Raw genomic sequence first — 20,502 nt, forward strand, 5'->3', positions numbered from 1 at the left:
AAAATTTCCGCTACCAATTCTCCAGAACTGGTCAGAACTTCTGCTTTAATTGCATGGTTTAATATAACTCAGGCAGTCAGAAATGTGTTTCAGTTGTATATTTGCATATTTATTGCCAGTTTGTTATTTGGTAAGCCTTTTCGTCCAGTGGCCTGACTGCCCATAACATGTTTTCAAAATTCTAAATGTTTCTTTCCAAAAGTTAGGGCACCTTACTTATCTCCTCTCATTTGGTGCCAAGCGGTTGAAATAACATATGGGTCTGAACCTTACATCTATTTTTAAGAATATGCCCTTGTTCGTTATGGTACGTAAATGTGGTTATTATTATTTGTTACGCACATATCCTTTAGGCATAGAAAGTAACAATAAGAAATGCAAGCATAACGAAGAGGGGAAATTTTTTTTACATAGTTTGAAAGCCATGCCAGATTATACGTATGTTAATCAGTAGCATGTATTCATTTACTGTTTCAAGTGGCTAAAGGTTAAGGAAAACCTGTTTCCTACTGACTTTGAAAAACTAAATGAATATTTTCTTTTCAGAGTTATGTGGTGGGCAGAATAAATAAATAAATAAATAATCACCAGTAACTATGATTTTAAAGATCATGCTCACAGGAGTCTAGTTTTTTCCTCCTTGCAGCCCTTAATAAAAAAATAGAACAAGAAGCAGTAGTCTATAGGAGATGTTTAAACACCATGGGTGCACTTTCAGTTCAATTATGTTCAGTCTCATTAGGCACGCTGCCAGAGTTAAACAAAAACCTTCCTTTTTTAATCTATTGGTCTATTCTATGCCCAATATTCTAACATGAAGAGAAAGCCTTCGAATTCATAGATGTTTGGCTGATTCTGTGATCAAAAATATCATTAATTGTTTTGCAGTAGGCAGAGTTTTCTACTAAGCATCAATACCAGGGTCTGTAAAAATTCAGCAAATAAAGTCATAAGAGTTTAGAAAATTCTGACATTTGCAAACTAAAGGGAAGAGTTCAGTGAATAGGACAGAGGTTTTCTGCCCTGACCTATGAGTTTGTAGGCTACACAATTTGGAATAACATCACGAAAGTCAGCAATAGTTTCCCAATCTGCCATCTATCAGATGTGAGGAGATTCCCAACTAATGTAACCTTGGGCTATTTGTAGCTCAGAATCTGAGGAATTTCAATGCCCACAACATTTAATGGGTGTCTAATTGGGGACAGTTATTTTAAGGCTCTTTCACTCAAAACAAAAAAACAAAAAAAGGTAAATACATTTATGAGCAAGCCACCACAAAAAGAACAGTATTTTGAGGTAGGAAAACACTTTCTACTAATGGCCAACAGGAAAAACAAATACTGAACATAAAGGCTTTCTTCCTTTGAAGTCTCATTCGCTCCCTTCCCCCCCTCCCAACTCATTAACAACACTGGATGTTGTATGTGCTTGTTTTGGGATGGAAAAGAATTTACACCCATAATGACATTTTCCACCCTATGAGCCAAGATCTTTAAAAACCTAGAAAAACCTATTTTCTTTTTCTGATGCAATATATATTTAGGTTTTTCTAGGTTTTTCAGTATTAATAGAGAGATAAACTCAAGGGAGAAAAATAGGAACCAAATTTTAAACTATCTAGTTTTGCATGTGCATAAATGTAATTCAAATAAATTAACATAGTCATCCATCAGCCTTCAAAGCTACAGTTGTTATTAAGGAACTGTCTCATATTGTTCCATGGGAAAACCAATCCCAGCCTCTTCTTCTTATAAATTACAAGTATATTCCAAGTATTTTAAGGGGGAAAATATCTGGTAAGTTTCAGAAACCTTCAAGTCAATTCTGTGCATGTTTTCCTCTGGCTATATTCCTTTGCATCCATGAGGGTTTAAGTAAGTATGCATAAAATTACAGTGCATACAACTGACATGATTTAGGCCTGATTCACATGATCAATCAAATCTTTACAATCACAGACCAGCATAAGAAGGGTCAACAATTAATACAAACAATAATTTTAAAAGCTAAACAATATGAAATACACAAAGTTTAAAAAACATTTTAAAAAAGCAATGCACATAAAAATCAAACATCTAAAAAAAACCTATAAAAGAGATAAAAATTAATATATGGCTATAGAGATATGGAAGAGAGGAACCAAGATGGCACCACCTTCTGAAATAAGCTCCTGGGTTGCCACAGGCCAAACAACTTCTGGCTTAACTCGACACCCCAAAAAAAGCCACCCAAGGGCAAGAAAAGCACCTGGGACAACCCCAGCAATATTACTGGTTCACATGAGTAAATATTGTACCAATTTGTTGCATCTAAGAGAGAAAACTTCAGATTGTAGTAAGTAACCAAAAGTATATTACATTGCTACACCCAGCAGATGTCAACACAGAAAAACCTACAAGATGAAAAACATACCTGGCAATGAAATGGGAACTCGGGCGAAATACCTTCTGAACTTTGCCAATTCAAGGCTAGTTCTTTGACATGTGAATCTACTGTGCTTTCAAAGGTGTTTTTTTTTCTATGCCTCCCCCACTTCCAGTTATAATTACCGTATTTTTCGGAGTATAAGACGGACCTTTCCCCCCCAAAAAAGAGGGTGAAAATCTGGGTGCGTCTTATACTCCGAATGTAGTCCCGCCCAGCTTCTCAAACGGAGGTTTCAGAGGCTGAAAAAAGCATCAGAAAAGAAGCTTCAGAAAAGAAGCTTCAGAAAAGAAGCTTCAGAAAAGAAGCCTCCAAACAGAGCTTCAGAGGCTTTTTTTCTGAAGCTGTTTCAGAGGCTTTCAGAGGCAGGAAAAAAAGTTTTTTCTGAAACAGAGTTTCAGAAGTTTCAGAAGCAGGAAAAAAAAAAAAAAGCAAGGCACAGAGCTTACAGCCAAGGAACCTGTTGCTAAAATTCACCTCTGGGAACAGCTGATTGTGGGTATTCCGGAGGCCAATCCACCTGCTTTTCTTATTTTCCTCCCTAAAAACTAAGGTGCGTCTTATACTCTGGTGCGTCTTATACTCCGGAAAATACGGTATTTAATGTTTATAAGGATTCCCCTTTCTGAATCCTCTGACCATGATGACAAACCTATGGGACACTTGCCAAAGGTGGCACACAGAGTCCCCTCTATGGGCATGTATGCCACCACCAGCTGCTTTTCTGGTTTCCGGTGTGCGCATTCACGCCAGTCACCTGGGCTTCGCGAGCGCTGGAAACATGAGGACCAACTGGCCGGTGCATATGCGTGCACCAGGACAGCACATTTACACTGTTATACAAGCTGTATACTCACTACTTTACATTGTAGCCAAGTATCACTTCTTCAATGTTGTCACATGAAAAGATATACTTAAATATTTACAAAATGTGGGGGAGTGTACTCACTTCTGTGACATACTGTGTTTCAATAAGTTAACAAAACTACACCACTTGGTACTATCGTGAGCCATGTCCTTTTCCAAAACAGCCTTTCAAATCTCTGCCTTGGTTTTTGTATTATGTGACTATATGACAAGGAATTTAAGGGATAAAAGACTTATTGGGTATACTGTTCTTAGTCAACTCCTGCAACAACTGCTATCCTAGGTCATTTTTTAAGAAATAAATTGAAAGGAATTTTTTTATTTCTAATGTTTCAATTGAAACATTTATCATTTTAGTCTTAGGATCCCGCAACCTAAGATATAAACCCACGCTATTAATAAGTACTTTGTATTTATGCACATCTCATTCATATTTGCATAAAACAGCCAATTCTTATATCTGTCGCTTAGTTTAAAATGGGAATTTTTTTTTTAAACAAGAAAGAACATATTTACATTGTTGAATAGCGAGATCAAGAATTTATCACAGTGAATAGTTCCTCATACTCCTATGTCCAGCACTTGAAGAATTCACCATAAGGACTTTCAAGTGTACACTTATCTGTAGTGAATTATGCAATAAACGTCAAGAACTCAATAGTTCCGTAAATAACATCACATCTGCCTGCAGAGGAGAAAGTAAAGAAAACTGGGAAATGATGTGCCCATGTGCATTGGCCAGCTGGTCTGCACACGCGCTGGAGCGCCAGAAACCCGAAGACCAACTGGCCGGTGCACATGTGGAAACCCTAAAACCAGGTGGTGACCAGGTAATCTTCGGGTTTCCGGCACTCCAGTGTGCGCATGTTCTGGTTTGGGCATTCGGTGCCAAAAAGGTTCACCATCACTGCTCCATGATCTCTTGTGTTGATACAAATGAATATTCAGTAAAACATCATTTCCCAGTTTTCTTTTCTTTCTCCTCTGAAGGCAGATGTGATGTTATTTACAGAACTATTGAGTTCTTGACATTTATTGCATGATTCACTACAGATAAGTGTACACTTGAAAGTTCTTATGGTGAATTCTTCAAGTGCTAGACATAGGAGTATGAGGAACTATTCACCGTGATAAATTCGTGATCTCGGTATTCAACAATGTAAATATGTTCTTTCTTATTTTTTTTTAAAAAAACCCACTTTAAATTAAGCGACAGATATAAGAATTGGCTGTTTTATGCAAATGTGAATGAGATGTACATAAATACAAAGTACTTATTAATAGCTTGTGTTTATATCTTAGGTTGCGGGATCCTAAGACTAAAATAACAAATGTTTCAATTGAAACATTAGAAACAGAAAATTCCTTTCAATTTATTTCTTTAAAGAATGACCTAGGATAGCAGTTGTTGCAGGAGATGACTAAGAACAGTATACCTAATAACTCTTTTATCCCTTAAATTCCTTGTCATATAATTACACTAGCTGGAGGCCCGTGATTCGCTACGAAACTATGTGATCGGGTGTGATAAATTGACAAAGCCTGAAGCTTGATGTAGAATAAGGCAACTAGCAGTTGGAACAGAGGAGGAGGGGAATAGAATGTTCCAGCTCGCAGGCCGGATGAGTCACGCGTTGGCCACGCCCACAGCCAGTTTAGCAAAGGAGTAGCATCAGAGCGTGTTAATATAAGGCAACTGGCAGTTGGGACAGAGTTCCTTTCAGGTGGGGAGGGGGAGTAGAACGTCTAACTCCTTAGCATCAGAGTGTGTGAATATAATACTGTATATGAAATACTAATGATCTGATGGTAATTTCGAAAAATCCTTTCTTAGCGAGCCACCTAGAAGCCAAGAGGAACATACGTGCCAAATTTCAAGTTTGTAGGCTTAACCATTCTGGAGATTTCATGAGGAGTGAGTGGTATTTGGCATTTATATATATAGATAATAATACAAAAACCAAGACAGATATTTGAAAGGCTGTTTTGGAAAAGGACATGGTCCATGATAATACCAACTGGTGTAGTTTTGTTAACTTATTGAAATACATTAAGGTACGTTAAGTTCTATAATTTTCTAATCATTGTGTACAGACGGAATCATAGATGCATAGTCTGAAGATCCAATTGAACATCAATGTAGGATTCACTAGAGTATCTTTGACAGATGATGATCTAGATTTGAAGTTCTTCAATGAAGGAGTACTCACCACTTCATGTAGTGGCCCATCCCACTGGTTGACAGCTCATATAAACCAAACTTTCTTCCTGATACTTATCCTGCTCGTTTTTTTTATCTGTCAAGACTTTTTAAACCATAGTATATTTAAATTAAAGATGACCTCATTAAGCTTGACTTCTAATTACTATGAGAATACAACCACACTGTTTTCTAGGAGGCGAAGTCCACTCACAAGTTAGGATAGTGTCAGCCTTATTTACATTGAGAGAAGGTGTGTTTTGAACTAATTACAACAAATTTACACATGCTATTCTTTGCTTTGATGATGGCAATCATCAAAGCAGTCTGTGGTTTGAAATTCTGATACAGACAACTTCTTTAAACTTTCCAAACTAAAGCAAAGATATATCCCTTTTACAAACAGTCTCAATAAAGAACTCTCCACGGGTTATTTATAACGTGAGCCATGCTCTTCACAAATTATCTGCTGTTTTCCAATCGGCAGGAAATGGATGAGCAGCCTATGGATATGTTTGTTTGGGTGGATACGTGTGCAATAGAAGATAATATATCTGTAGTTTCCTACACTTTATTTAGTTTTCAACCACAAGTTACATGTATATAACCTGACCTTAATTCTATGGCTTAGCTCATTTTCTTGAGCAACCTGTTCCATGATTGTAGTATTATTCTACAATAGATTTAGAAAGTATCCTTCTGCTTAGTCAGCATTTTTAATCTGCAAAATAAGTAAAATTGGACCATGTGATGGCTATATATGATTTCACTCATTGTCTGTTTTGGCTCAATTTATTAAGAGATTGGTTTTCTGACTACGATATATTGGTAGTTGGCTGGATTCTACTGTGGTTTGTGGGAGGCTGACATCATGTCTGGATGGTACTGCATAATGACAGGGAAACTGCAAGTATGCCTATTCATTGGCACCACCAAAATACCAAGATTTCATGAATATTTTAAAAACTGACAACTAAAGTTCTCTTTCCTAACTAGGTATCAGTTATGGTTCTCTGTAAAGACCACTCTTCACCAGTCACTCTTGCATACATCCATACAAAAAAATCTATAGATAATCCTCGGCAGGGGGTGAAATGTACTTACCTTTCCTATCAGTTTGCTGATGTGCATACACTGCATGCGTGCTCGCTTTGCCTGCGAGCCGTCGTCTGCATGTGTGCCATCATATGCGCATGTGCAAAACCTTCTGCACAGATGCTTTAAAAATCACAGCTGTGCCGCGCGATCGTCGGAACCTTTTTTTTTAATTATTTTTTTAAAGCATTTCTTTACTACCAATTCACCCGAACTGGTAGTAGAAAAATATTTAAAAAGTTTTTTTAAAAAAAGTTCCAACGATCTCGCGTCGCTCAGCTGATCGTCAGAACTTTTTTTTTTTTTACATTTTTTTACTACCGGTTCGGCAAACCAGTAGCATTTTTTACTACCAGTTCAGGCGAACAGACCCAAACCGGTAGTATTTCACCCCTGAGTTAAAGCCTGCGCCGCAGTCTTGTTTTGTCTTCATCGTTACTGGTGCATATTAAGAAATAAGATGATGTTTTATGAGAGGCTGGTCACAGATCTAACTTCAGATCACATAAGAGCCTTGGTGGTACAGTGGACTAAAGTGCTGTTAAAGTAGCACTTAGCTGCCAGCTGCCTGCAATTACTGCGAGTTCAAATCTCACCAGGCTCAAGGTTGACTCAGCCTTCCATCCTTCCGAGGTAGGTAAAATGACCCAGTTTGTGGGGGCAATAAGATGACTTTGTATAAAAAAGAACACCACTTGGGGTGGGGTCAAAAGCCCTACTAAGCAGGTATATACAAAAGTATGAAGGCTATTGCTTAACGCATTGTAAGCCGCCCTGAGTCTCCAGAGAAGGGTGTCATATAAATCGAACCAATCAATCAATCAATATTACTATTACATTTTGAGCCAAATTTTAAAAGAAATGTCCCTTGCACATTTTACAATTTTATTTATCTGGAATAAAACCATTTTTCTTTGAATATATTTTAATTTCAAAATGGGAATATCTGTATAAATAGCACTAGAAACAAAATGAAAGAATTAAATTGGAAATTAGCTTCGTTTTCCAGAGGAAGACGGTGGTATACAGCTTTACACCAGCCTAAAGCTGATTATGTCAGGTGACTTCTATCATCATACAAAACCTGTTTTCCCCTCAGGAAATTAGATAATCAATCTTTCAGCTGCGCAGACAACCAGCTACAAATGGTGCTTCCATTTGTTCATCAGAGATTGCAGAGATAGAGTTATATTTTTAATACTGTTTTCAAACAATGCCAAACTATTTCAACTACTCCTCAACATACTCACAAGAGAAAAACTAGATAAATAATCCTGTTGATCCTCACACATAATATAGAATTAGAAATGTAAAATATGTTAGTATTTTATTGTGTAACTTGATCTGGCATTTCCCATGAAAACATGCTTCATTTAATTTTGGATAAAGCTTCATTATATATTTAAAGAAAAAAGGTAATTTAATTAGTAGATTAAAGATAGCATATTTTACAGCAAGGGAACTTGGAAACGCTTCAAAGATTTTAATTTCAAAACTCTCAACTTTATAAAATCAGTCAAAATCCTGTTTTCCCTTTAAGACTCTTTACAGGTGGTGTAATAAGTTAAAGACATATGCAGCCTTAAAACTGTACCCCATAACTCATCCAAACTACTAATAAAACTGGAATTTAGAAATACTTCCTATTCTTTAATAAGGAAATACATTCCTATTTTAAAATTGCTTTGTTAAAAAAAAACAAGGATTTGTGAAGCTGCGTTTATGACTAATGGACTTTAATAATTATGGTATTTTACCTACATCAAGCACCCTGAAGGATAACAAGATGTCACAATTTTCTCTTCGGAATATTACAAAGATAAAAAGAGACATAGTGAGTTAAAAGCATTGGGAGTTCTGTAAACTTGGGAAGTAAAACCAACCAACCAACCAATCAACCTGGAAGAAGAAAGTATAGGTGGTCCTTGACTTATGACCAAAATTGGGACCAGAATTTCCATTGCCAAACAAGGCGATTGTTAAAGAAAATCATACCTGATTTACTTTCTTTTTTGCCATGGTTGTTAAGCAAATTGTGCAGTTGTCAAGTGAATCATTCAATTGTTAAGCAAATGTGGCTTACCGAATTAACTTTGTTGGAAGCTGGCTGGGAAGGCTACAAATGGTGAACACATGACCATAGGACATTGCAACTCTCATAAATACATGCTGATTCCCAAACAACTGAATCTGATCACATGACTGTGGGGATGTTGCAATAGTTGTAAGTGCGAAGACCAGTTGTAAATGGTCACTTTTTTTCAGTGCTGTTTGCAACTTTGAACGGTAGCTGAATGGTTGTAAATCAAGGACTACCTGTAATTCCCAATTTGCTGCTGAAAAAAATATTTGAGGTGTCATCCATGTTTAAGTTCTGGAAGATTTTATTTCTTAGGAATACATGAGCAAAATACACGGGTGCATTAACTATCGGATCACCGTCCATCCACTCTTACTGAAACAATTATGTACTTCTATGAATCACTAATTCATTAAAATGGCAGTAGTTCAGGACTGATTCAATACCATAGATAGCTTTTTTCAATTCTACATTTTAAAAAATATTTTCTGGCAAAAACTGGAAAATGAACTATAAATTAAATCTCTAGTTCTTTCTTTCTGCTTTGAATTCATAACTTGACCTTATATAAACCACTCAGATTTAGTTCCCTAACAACAATTATATGGAAAACAACTAAGAGGGTCTTGGAGGCTCTGTGAAGAGCTTCAGAAATATGAAAGTGGTGTGTATCGTACTATTACTATTACTACTTTTATCAATCAAATATTAATTAAGGCGACTGCTACCTTCTCCAAGGTATAAACTGGAGTTTATACATTATACATATGTACACAAAGACAACTGATTTATAAAGCCATTTTGCAGAATGAATAAATAAATATAGTTTTACTCGTATATACGAAGCCCAATAAATTGAAGCCAAATGTGAAAATACCTTTCATTTGAAGATTTTAAAAAATAAATGTTTAAGAAACAAAAAGTAAAGGAAGCTTCCCAAGAAATATGTTGATACATGAATACAATTGGTAAATAGATTAGGAGAAACCAATTGACTTGAGAAATCTAGATTTTAGCAATAAACAGGAAAGTAAGCATGCATATCGTCTCACACAGAAACTACAAAATTGAATGTAAGCATCAGCCTATCTATAGCTATTAAGGATCACTTAGAAATAGTCCGCCCCCCTCCCAAGTCTTTTAATGGTGCCTTATTGTGCGGGGGGGGGTGGGGGGTGGGGGGAGGTCCTGGTAAGAATGAGTGAAGAATGTTGGGAATGCACATCAAATTCAGGCAAGGTTACCCAAAGTTATCCTGTAGATCAGGGGTCACCAACCTTTCGGACCTCAGGGACCACTAAATTCATAATTTTAAATCCCGCAGACCACTAATATGATTTTAAAAAAAAGTTAAATAGTATTTAGTGCGATATAAAAAATGCAAATAATTTTTCTGTGGACCACCAAAATTTTCTCACAGATCACCAGTGGTCCACTGCTGTAAATGTCAAATCAAGCAGGCAGCTATATCAGATAACAATGATATTGGGAGAATGCCGGAGGCAGAGAGTCACTTTAGAGACAACAGCAAAGGTATCATTTCATATTGCATGGGAAAAATCTATTCCTGAATTTTCTCATTTATATTTATATATGGCGAAGTCCAGGTTACAAGTTGGAATTCATAAAGGAATATATGAGAGATGTATAGAAGTTTATACAATGAACGATTGATGTTTGGAGTGTCATAAAATTATCAAGCATTCATATCGTAAAGTATCAAATTTGGCTGATTTGCAGCAGCTACACAGCAACGTGGTAAAATATGCTATTGGCATAACAGCCAGTACCTTGATTTCAAATCTGCTATCTGCATGTAATTTAAGTGATGCAATGCACCTGGATGATTTTGACATATCAGTGCTGCATCAAGTTTAGACACAACATCCCATATATTTATTGGCACAGCCCAAAATTTTTAAATTACCTTTCTGTGGTACTTTAAGACCTTGTTAAAACAAGAGCTTACCAATAAACTGCCTCCAAACATATATTGCTTACAGGCAAGTCTTGATTTCTAGTTCTGTAGAATTTGGAAAGGAAGCCTTAAGGGAAAAGGGAGCACAACAAGGCAAGCTTGTGGTTTAGCTTTGCTTGCAGTACCCAACAATCCAACACAGGCAAATTAAGCTGAACTTGTGCAATATCTCCCTTCTTTTTTCCTCAAATATATTTTTTTATTTTTTACTATATAAAGAAAAAGCAACCATTTCAATGTCTATATAAACAGTGTATTGTCTGGTTAGTCAGGGGTGCGCTTCAAAAATTTTAGCAAGGGGTTCTCTGCCCGGTTGCTGGGTGGGCATGGCCATGGTGGGTGTGGGCTAGTCAGCCTCCTGCACAGCGGGGGGGGGGGTGTTTTTGCCCTCCCCGGGCTCCAGAGGCTTTTCTTGAGCATCCGGGAAGGCGAAAATGGCCTCTCCAGGCTCTGGAGGCCCTCTGGAGGCCGGAAACAGGCCTTTCTCGTTCCCTTCCCAAACTTCCGGTAGGCCCGTTTTTCGCCCTCCCCGAGCCTCCACACATGCCCTGCACTTACCTGCATCCAAAATGGGCTGTGTGGGGACTCCTGGGAGGGGAGGGGCAGGGTCATCCAGGAGTGGGATTTGGGGGTTTTCCGAACTGCACAGAATCTTAGCTAGAGGTTCTCCCGAACCTCTGCAAACCCCCAACAGCCCACCCCTGGTTACAGTTAATTTGAGCTATAGTCTTCTTCTTCTTCTTCATCATCGTCATCATCATAATGTTCATTAGTAGTGATCGTATAATAACAGTATTTTCTCCACATAATATTAATACCATGTTTCCCTGAAAATAAGACACTGTCTTACATTTTTTTGAACCCTGAAATAAGCACTTGGCCTTATTGCCATGCGCTCAAAAGCCTGATTGGGCTTATTATCAGGGGATGTCTTATTTTGGGGGAAACAGGGTATTTAATTGTTAATGCTAAATCATATTGATAATAAACGTATCATAATAAACCCTCATAGTAAAATTAATCCTTCGCTTATAATTTTAAATATTCTAACTTCTGTTTCTGTTATTTAACCATAGATAAAATGAATCCCATATTTCAAAATATTCCGTATCTTCCTTCTCTTTAATTTCAAGTGTTAATCTATCCATTTCTGCACATTCTAGGTTTTTTTTTTTTTAATTATTATCTTCTCATCTCCACACATTTCCAATGTTGTGCAAATACAATTCTGGCTGCTGTTAACACATGTAATAGGAAATACATAGTCCCTTTATTATATTTTTCTGGTATGATCCCCAACAGAAATATGTCTCCCTTCTTATTGGGTGCTAAGAGTTGATGAGGCTTCTCTTATTTCAAAAAGAAAAAGGAGTTGTGTTTCTTGTTATTATCTAGATACCACAAGCTGTTATTTCAATATAATCCTTCTCCACCCTGCTATCACTTAGGGGAAATCTATACTTCTTATGGGCCTCCAAAATGTGAACTGCATAATATAAACTGTGTAATATGTAATAATAATAAAAAATAATATTTCCTTTCAATGTAGCATTTAGGTCACCTACCACTATGTCTTTAGATTTAAGAAGGAGAAGGAGAAGGAAAAAGAAAAGGAAAAGGAAAAGGAAAAGGAAAAGGAGAAGGAGAAGGAGAAGGAGAAGGAGAAGGAGAAGGAGAAGGAATAACTTCATTGTCACTTTGAACGTACACTAATCGGCATACATTAAAATGAAATTTTGTTGCACACAGCTCTCAAAGGGTCACCACCTCCAATATACACGACATAAACATGAATAAATAAATAAACAAATGAATGAACGAATGAATGAATATGCCTATACCCACATATATTATATGACATGGAGAAATAGCACAGTCAAATTCGGATGTATACATGCACATGGTGAGAAAAACGAATCTTGCGAGTTTACCAGACGGATGGCATAGGGAACAAAGCTGTTACAGAATCTGGTAGTCCTGCTAGAAATACTTTGAAACCTCCTCCCAGAGGGGAACAACAGAAACAGACCGTAAAGTGGGTGTGTGGGGTCTCTAACAATGCTTTGAGCTCTAAGCACATAGCGCTTATAAGCAGTATCCTGGATAACAGGAAGAGAGCTTCCTATAATCTTCTTGGTTGTCCTTACCACTCTCTGTATGGACTTTCTATATGAGGCACTGCTGCCACCAAACCAAACAGTGATGCTGTTTGTTAAAATGCTCTCAATCAGGCCTCTGTAAAAAGTAGCCAGGACAGAAGGAAAAAGATGTGCTCTCCTCATCCGACACAGGAAATGCAGACACTGGCTTAGCCTTGTTTCTTAGTGTTGGTTACATATCCTTGTATAATCACAGTATCTCAATAATCCCAATTTGGATAGAACATCACCAGAAAACGTCAGGGCTGTAGGATAGATAGGGAGATAGAAAAACTGCCCCAAAAGGCAACCATGGCAAATCACTTGTACATTACTGCCAAGAAAATTACATGGGTGTGTCCTTATAATTAAGAATTGTGCCTGACTCAAGGGAATCTTTATCGTACAAGTTCTTTCATTGCTTTCATGCTATGGTATTTTTATGTTCTTATTTACATTTTCTAAATTTCTATTTGCTGTAGTTTTAACTTCTTGGAAACTGTTCTGGGAACCTACTGAAGTGTGGAATATAAATTAAACAAGCGAATAAATAAGGCAAAAAGTCAACTATTGATTTGAGATGGCAAACAGGCCTGCAAAATTTTATGCCGGTGCCATTATTAAACCAGTAAACTGGTTTACTGAGTTCTAAGAGGTGGAATTTGTGTTTTTATAAGCAGTGTTGTCTATACACAAAATGATTTTTCTTGTCCGTAAATAATCATATTGTTAGAAAACTGCTTTATTACTTGAACGAACTTGGGATCCTGAAGTGAGGCAAAACTTTATTTTTAACTAATGTGTGGGATCCCTTTTCTTTTTAAAGAATACCCTGGAGCAATGTCAAGTCGTTATCTTTTTGGCAGCTGCTTAAAATTCTAAACCAACAACCACACTATGAAACCCAGACTTTTGCTGATATATAAGCTTTTTCCCAGGATTCTTGGCCAACATGAACCAATGACTCCAGTAAAAGAACTATGGATTACTCTATCATCTGTCATTTTATCAGTGTTTTTTCAACGAAAGCAACTGAACTGTAACAACCAAATGCAAGGGTGTAAGCTGCAGATTGCAAGAAAATTTATGGCAAAGACTAAGTAGGTACTTAAATAAGCTGCAAATAGCTATCCTCTCCCAGTAATGTTAAAATAAAAGATAAAGGAATAAGAAAGAATGATGTCTTTCATAAAGAACTCAGGGCAATGACCTCATGACATGTAGAAGTAAACAGAGACAAGCTTTATGAGGATGAGCTGCAGTCAGCCTCAGGCTCACATATTCCGACAACAATGGTGCCGTGAGAAACTTTAGAAATTTAGCTCCATTTTAACTTAATCGTAATTTTCAGTAACGTTTTCATTCCTATATTCCAGGTCCATATGACAACTTCATTTACAACAGAAAGAGATGTTCCCCAATATTCTGGTATGAATATTAAGTTATTTACTGTTTTGTTATGATATAAAAATATTACCCTCTGCCTTTTTGGGAGGGGAGGGCTCATCCTTATTATCCTGAACTATATATATTTAGTGTTATTTTCAGCCAGGTCTCTCTATTGTGGCCAAAGGTCCATCCTCCAAGCATTCTGATTCAAAAACTCTTTTAAGTTTACATTGAAACTAGACATTAAACTAGACATACCCAGTTCCTGCAACCGTTCTTCATATGTTTTAGCCTCCAGTCCCCTAATCATCTTTGTTACTCTTCTCTGCGCTCTTTCTAGAGTCTCAACATCTTTTTTACATCATGGCGACCAAAACTGAATGCAATATTCCAAGTGTGGCCTTTGTGAAGAATAGTCACAAATGGTTCAAAAATACTCATTCATCATTATGGAATATATCCAATTAACCTATTGCAATATTAAAAAATGCATCAGCCCCAAAGCAAGTTTTCCATTCCTGCATGGCTTTCAACCATAAGGACTTCCTTGGTTTATGTTAACAGAGAAACTGGTCCAATCCATTGAACTTATAGAGAATATCACTAAAAGAGCATTCCTTACCTTGTTATAATACTGCACTTGGACAGAATGCCACTGCCCATCACTAACCCCTCCTGGAACAAATGGAGCAACTGTTGTGGTGGTTTCTCCTGAGAAATAGCATGGAAGAGAGAGAGAAGAAGAAAGTGTTCAACTTAAAAGTTCGATTTTTGAAAACATTCATTTTCTGCAATTAACAAAGACGTTAATCGTATTTGGTACAATCAGCAGCAAAATGTATTAAACAAAATATTAAGTAGATTAATACCAAAGATTTTAAAGATAAATCCATTGTACATATGTATGCATATACAGGTAGGCCTCAACTTACGACCCACAATTGAGCCCAAAATTTCTGTTGTTAAATGAGATAGCTGTTAAGTGAGTTTTGCCCCATTTTACAACTTTTCTTGCTACTGTTGGTAAGTGAATCATTGCAGTTAAATTAATAACACAGTTGTTAAGTGAATCTGGCTTCCACACTGACTTTGCTTGTCAGAAGGTCACAACCGTCATAATGCAAGTTAGGTGCCAAGCATCTGAATTTTGATTACATGACCATGGGGATGCTGCAATGGTCTAAGTGTGAAAACGATCCTGTCACTTTTTTCAGTGCCGTTGTAACTTTGAATCACTAAATGAACTGTTGTAAGTTGAAGACTATCTGTACTGTACATTGTTCCCTCAATATACTTATGAATTAAGACAACATATAACAAAGTCTTTCAACAGAACCATGTTTTTCAAGGTTAGGGTTAAATACTTAAATTAAGTTAAATACTTGGATTAGAAAGGGTATGTAGAAAAATAATAATAAAGAGAACAATTTACATAGATAAAAGCAGTTTGAAAACGATGCTGAATCTGGCAGATTAAAGATCTGTTGAAACAAAAAGAGGCATTTAGCAGAGAAAGCTCAAGTTTTGGTGTGACCTTTTCCTGACTGCTAGCCATCTTCATCACTTTCAAAATAACAGAGAATGAAGTGTTGTGGGTCTCCAGAAATGAAGATTTAGAGAAGATACAGACAGCATTGTACATGATAGGAGATTATTTAGGCGTTTTCAAAGTTTTTTGAGTTATAAACGCTGCTATGGTAAATGGAAGAAAGTAAAGTTAGTAAAGATAGAAAATAGACTGTGAGTGAAGTTTTTTTCCCCTCCTGTTCTAGTGACTTCATGGAACAGTTTGAAAAATCCTGCTTTGGATATCCAGGAGCCACCAACCCATATAAAGCTAAATATGCAAAACTCTGCCAATTCATCTGTACTGGAGTGGAAATTTAGTAACTTCCCAGTAATGAATGTATACTAATACCTTTGCAGCTATATGTCTTTCCAGCTGAAGTTTCAAACACAGTCCCACATCTCATATCACATTGTGACTTCTTTTCTTTTCTTTTTTTTTACGAAGCTCACAAACATTCATTTTATTGATACCGCTGTCTTTTTTTTTAAATTTGTACACTTTTATTAATTTAAGAAACCAAAAAATACATTTATAAATACAAGTAAAACAATATACAACAAGCATCATCTTAATGACATCTAAATGTAATGTCTGAATTATTACAATATCAATAACCTATATTCTTCAGTATATATTCTTTCTCTCACCTTATATAATGATATTATTTTATTGATATCTGGTATTTCTTTATTAAATTTCATTTGATATAGAAATTTATTTTACTCTTTTGAGATCTTCCTTTTATTTGATTTTCCTTTCTTTCTTTTTCTTTTTTTCCTCTAACCATTGATACCACCTTTGCCAGACCAAATAATATTCAGATTCTTCCTTTCCTTGAATTTCCTTGGTGAGTCTATCCATCTCAGCACATTCCATAATTTTAGATACTATTCTATCTTGAGTTGGGACTTCTACTTGTTTCCAATTTTGTGTATATACAATTGTGACTTCTTTTTAAATGGACAAAATCAGGTATATTAGCGTAAACTGGACAAAAACAATTAGAGGCTCTTAAAAGAGCTTATAGGGTCAAATGTGAATTTAGAAGTACTTCCAACCTACAAATCTCTTTTCCAAGGGGACTGTTACATACTGATTACAATCGGAGGAATGTAAATACAAGACATTAGCAAGCATATAAAATTACATTTAGAAAAGCATTTGTTGCCACTCAAATTGTCACTTACAATTAATGATAACAATAACATTAGATGTAGAGTGGCATAAACAATGTTAACGGCAACAACAAACAACTTATGGCAACTATAAGTATATATCCATACAAATGTATATTGTATATTTCTAAGGTGTCTTTGTGCTGTAGCAATTGTTCTTCATCAAACACTTAGAAAAGGAATGAAAACAAATCATATGCAAAAAGTAAATATTTAAGATAAACCAAGAAAGTGAAAACAACTGCAAACTGACAAAAGATATAGGAATTTCTGTGTGTTTTCTTCAGGCTGGAATCTAACAAGAATGTCAGATAAGGTGTTGGGGGAACAAAGAAAACATTTTTCTTCCCAGAAAATTACAGAAGTTCTATCCCTGCCCTGAATGTCATGGCTTCCTTTCTTTCACATTGAAATGTCTTTTAAAGATTGGATTTGATAAAGAACAAACTGCCAGATAAGTTATGCAGACTAGTACAACCAGCCCAGTGACTATTCACTGCTTCTCTGAGGTAATAGCAAAACAAATATCTGCAGGAAAAGTACACAAGGACCTGTCAAAATGGGCAGGTTGGGTTTATCATGAGTGACTAGCTGGATAAAAGTTTCCACTAAAGAAGAATAAGAAAAAAAAATGGTTAAGACTTAAGACCAACAACGTATACAATAAACCTCTCTGTATTTCCCCAGTATTCTATTCAAATGCAAACATTTACCTCAGTTTGACACACACACCTGCTTGGGTCATACAGAAAGGTGTTCAACTGAGAAAGGAACACAAATATTGCCTTTCGCTAAAGATGGTGAATATACTTCTGTGTTGTTTTTATGAGCATTTCAAGAGGAACACCCACTATTCTTTTTTGAGAAGCATTTTGGATCTGAATAGAAGTGAAATTACTTGCAAAAGAGAAAACTTTAATATTCCTTAATAGGTAAAGGTTCCCCACGCACATATGTGCTAGTTGTTCACGACTCTATGTGGTAATGCTCATCTCCGTTTCAAAGCCAAAGAGCCAGCGCTTTCCGGAGATGTCTCCATGGTCATGTGGCCGGCATGACTAAATGCCAAAGGCGCACGGAACGCTGTTACTTTCCCACCAAAGGTGGTCCCTATTTTTCTACTTGCATTTTTTACCTGCTTTCGAACTGCTAGGTTGGCAGAAGCTGGGACAAGTAATGGGAGCTCACCCCGTTACGTGGCACTAGGGATTCGAACCGCTGAACTGCCAAACTTTCAATCGACAAGCTCAGGGTTTTAGCCACTGAGCCACCGCGTCCCACTTAATACTGCCTCACAAAAACATGTTTCTTTCTCCTACATCTGTTTAATGTCTGAATGCCTATTTGCAGATGTAATTATTCAAATGCAACATGTTGCACTTGCGAGCCTATAGAAGCGATTGTCAGAATTGTACAGAATTGAGTCTAAAATATGTTTCATTTTCATACAAATAATCTCTTGCTTACCACTGAGTTGGATTTTTTGAAAATAAATTTTACTTTATTTCCAAAGTTATGATACAAACTTCAACAGAAGAAAAACTAGCAAAAACTAAACAAGACCAAACATGGAGTTGGATTTTTAATCTATATTTGCACTTAAATTAAAAGTAAATATGTATAGTATGCCACACATTTTCTCAATGAGTAATTAAGGAGAAAAAAACACTCCTAAATCACCTTAAGTAATAGATTATAGTAGTTGCTGATATGTGAGTATGAACAATGGTATCCATGTTTTAAAAAAGCAATTAAATGCAGCTGGAACAAATACTGCAATGTGCATGGAAATATCCTCTCCATCTATGATGGTTGAAAGTATTACTGTAGTAGAGTCAAATAAAGACACTCTCAATTGCAGTTGTTGGCAATTTCACAGACAAATTCAACTTGCTTTCTCGATAACAGTAGAACAGCACTTTGCCATTGCTTCATACCAATGTCTCAAAGAATTTCTCTGATCTGACCTAGGTTTGCTTCTTGAAATAAGCCACAGTAAGTTAGATGCTACCACTTTGATGTGATATAAACTCTGGACTATGGTTATTATTTCTAAATTTATCTTCTGATCAGAACATTTATTTCATTCCAGAGGTAAGGTATGTTTTTTTTTCTAACTTGTGTATTATTTCATAAACAGAATTTTTCATAAAACAGACATTTATTCAATGAACTCAAATATTCTGTGGACTGTAAATGCACATATATCATTTAATATCTTGAAGATCCAATACAATTTAGAAAAATGAGTGTAGGAATATTCAATTGCTCTGTTGTTTTTTGCCATAAATCTTTTGCAAATTGCATCTGGCTACTAAAGTTTTAAACAAAGATGTTCTTGCAGGATTATTGTTCTACCTTAGCATTTCTCCTTCTCTAGATAAGAAGGAGTTTGCAGGTTACAGACATAACAAACAGTTGATACAATCTAGACAGAAATCTTCTCCAGCTACTGTATATTTTATCTTGATTTGCAATTAAACTTAGTAAATAGAAAAGTATTGCTTTGGGCAAAAGCTTTAAATCTAAATTTAACTGTTGCATTTAAGAACTTGAACTCTGAACTTTTCAATGTGCTATGATCTACAGAATAATCACACAAAAAAGTCCTATTAAAAATATATTCAGAATATAATCATATTCATAATCATATTTACTGTTGAGGATTTATCATAAATGTTTATACATGGCAGATTCTCTATATTTACATCATTTCAGCTTCATGGTGTAAAAATAATCTGAAAACTACTTTCCTGAATCAGGTTCCGGTATTTTCTAACAATTTTTCATTTTTCTTTTTTTCTTCTCTTTTTTTCTCTTTTGCTTCCATCCATCCATCCATCCATCCATCCATCCATCCATCCATCCATCCATCTATCTATCTATCTTATCTATCTATCTATCTATCTATCTATCTATCTATCTACCTTTTCTTTTCCCACTCCCTCTCCCCTTCCCTTCCTTCTTTTCTAAATTAAACATACATGTAATTGTAAAGGGGGACTCTAACAAAGGGAGATTAGTAATTTTATTTACAAAACACGAATCTTTAAATAATTTTGTCAAGCACTAATTTCAGTATTAACAAGTTTTAAATTCTCTTTTGGGATAATTTATCATGAATGTATTTTTACTTGAAAGTGAATCTAAGGTTTATTTATAGGACAGTGTCCACAGAGCTGCAATCTGAGCCCTTAAACAAAACAGGGTTTGTTCTGAATTTACATGCACGAAATTAGGCTGCTATCTATGTTTTCACATAAAGTAAAATAGATTACGTTTTGTCACACATTCTCTTTTCAAGGCAGAGTGAATAATTTAAGATTCACACTTCTGGTTCAGGTACATGAACCTTCCAAGCACTTGGGTTTTCAATGGACTCCTAAAGAAAATTAGGAGTTTCCATACTTTACAAAATGGAGTACTTGTAACTCAATAACTGCAGAAAAAACAATTGCTACCAACCTGCCTTCCATTGAGCACCTGTATACTGCACCAGTCAAAAAGAAGGCTGTTGAAAATATTTATAGACCCCTCGCATCCTGGACATAAATTCTTCCAACTCCTACCCTCAAAATGACGC

General features: G+C 36.0%; 1 protein-coding gene across 1 annotated transcript in view; it reads right to left on the bottom strand.

The window, feature by feature from the left end:
- The window catches only part of CELSR1 (cadherin EGF LAG seven-pass G-type receptor 1), a 182,383-nt gene that overhangs the window by 75,020 nt on the left and 86,861 nt on the right, over positions 1-20,502 (bottom strand). The window contains exon 5 of the mRNA XM_070947154.1: positions 14,797-14,885. Coding sequence (XP_070803255.1) covers positions 14,797-14,885 — 89 coding nt within the window. The remainder of the gene's footprint in view (positions 1-14,796; positions 14,886-20,502) is intronic.

Source organism: Pituophis catenifer, unplaced genomic scaffold (genome assembly GCF_029215685.1).
Source record: "Pituophis catenifer annectens isolate HBS135680 unplaced genomic scaffold, rPitCat1.0.hap2 SCAF_7, whole genome shotgun sequence".
NCBI classification, from domain to species: domain Eukaryota; kingdom Metazoa; phylum Chordata; class Lepidosauria; order Squamata; family Colubridae; genus Pituophis; species Pituophis catenifer.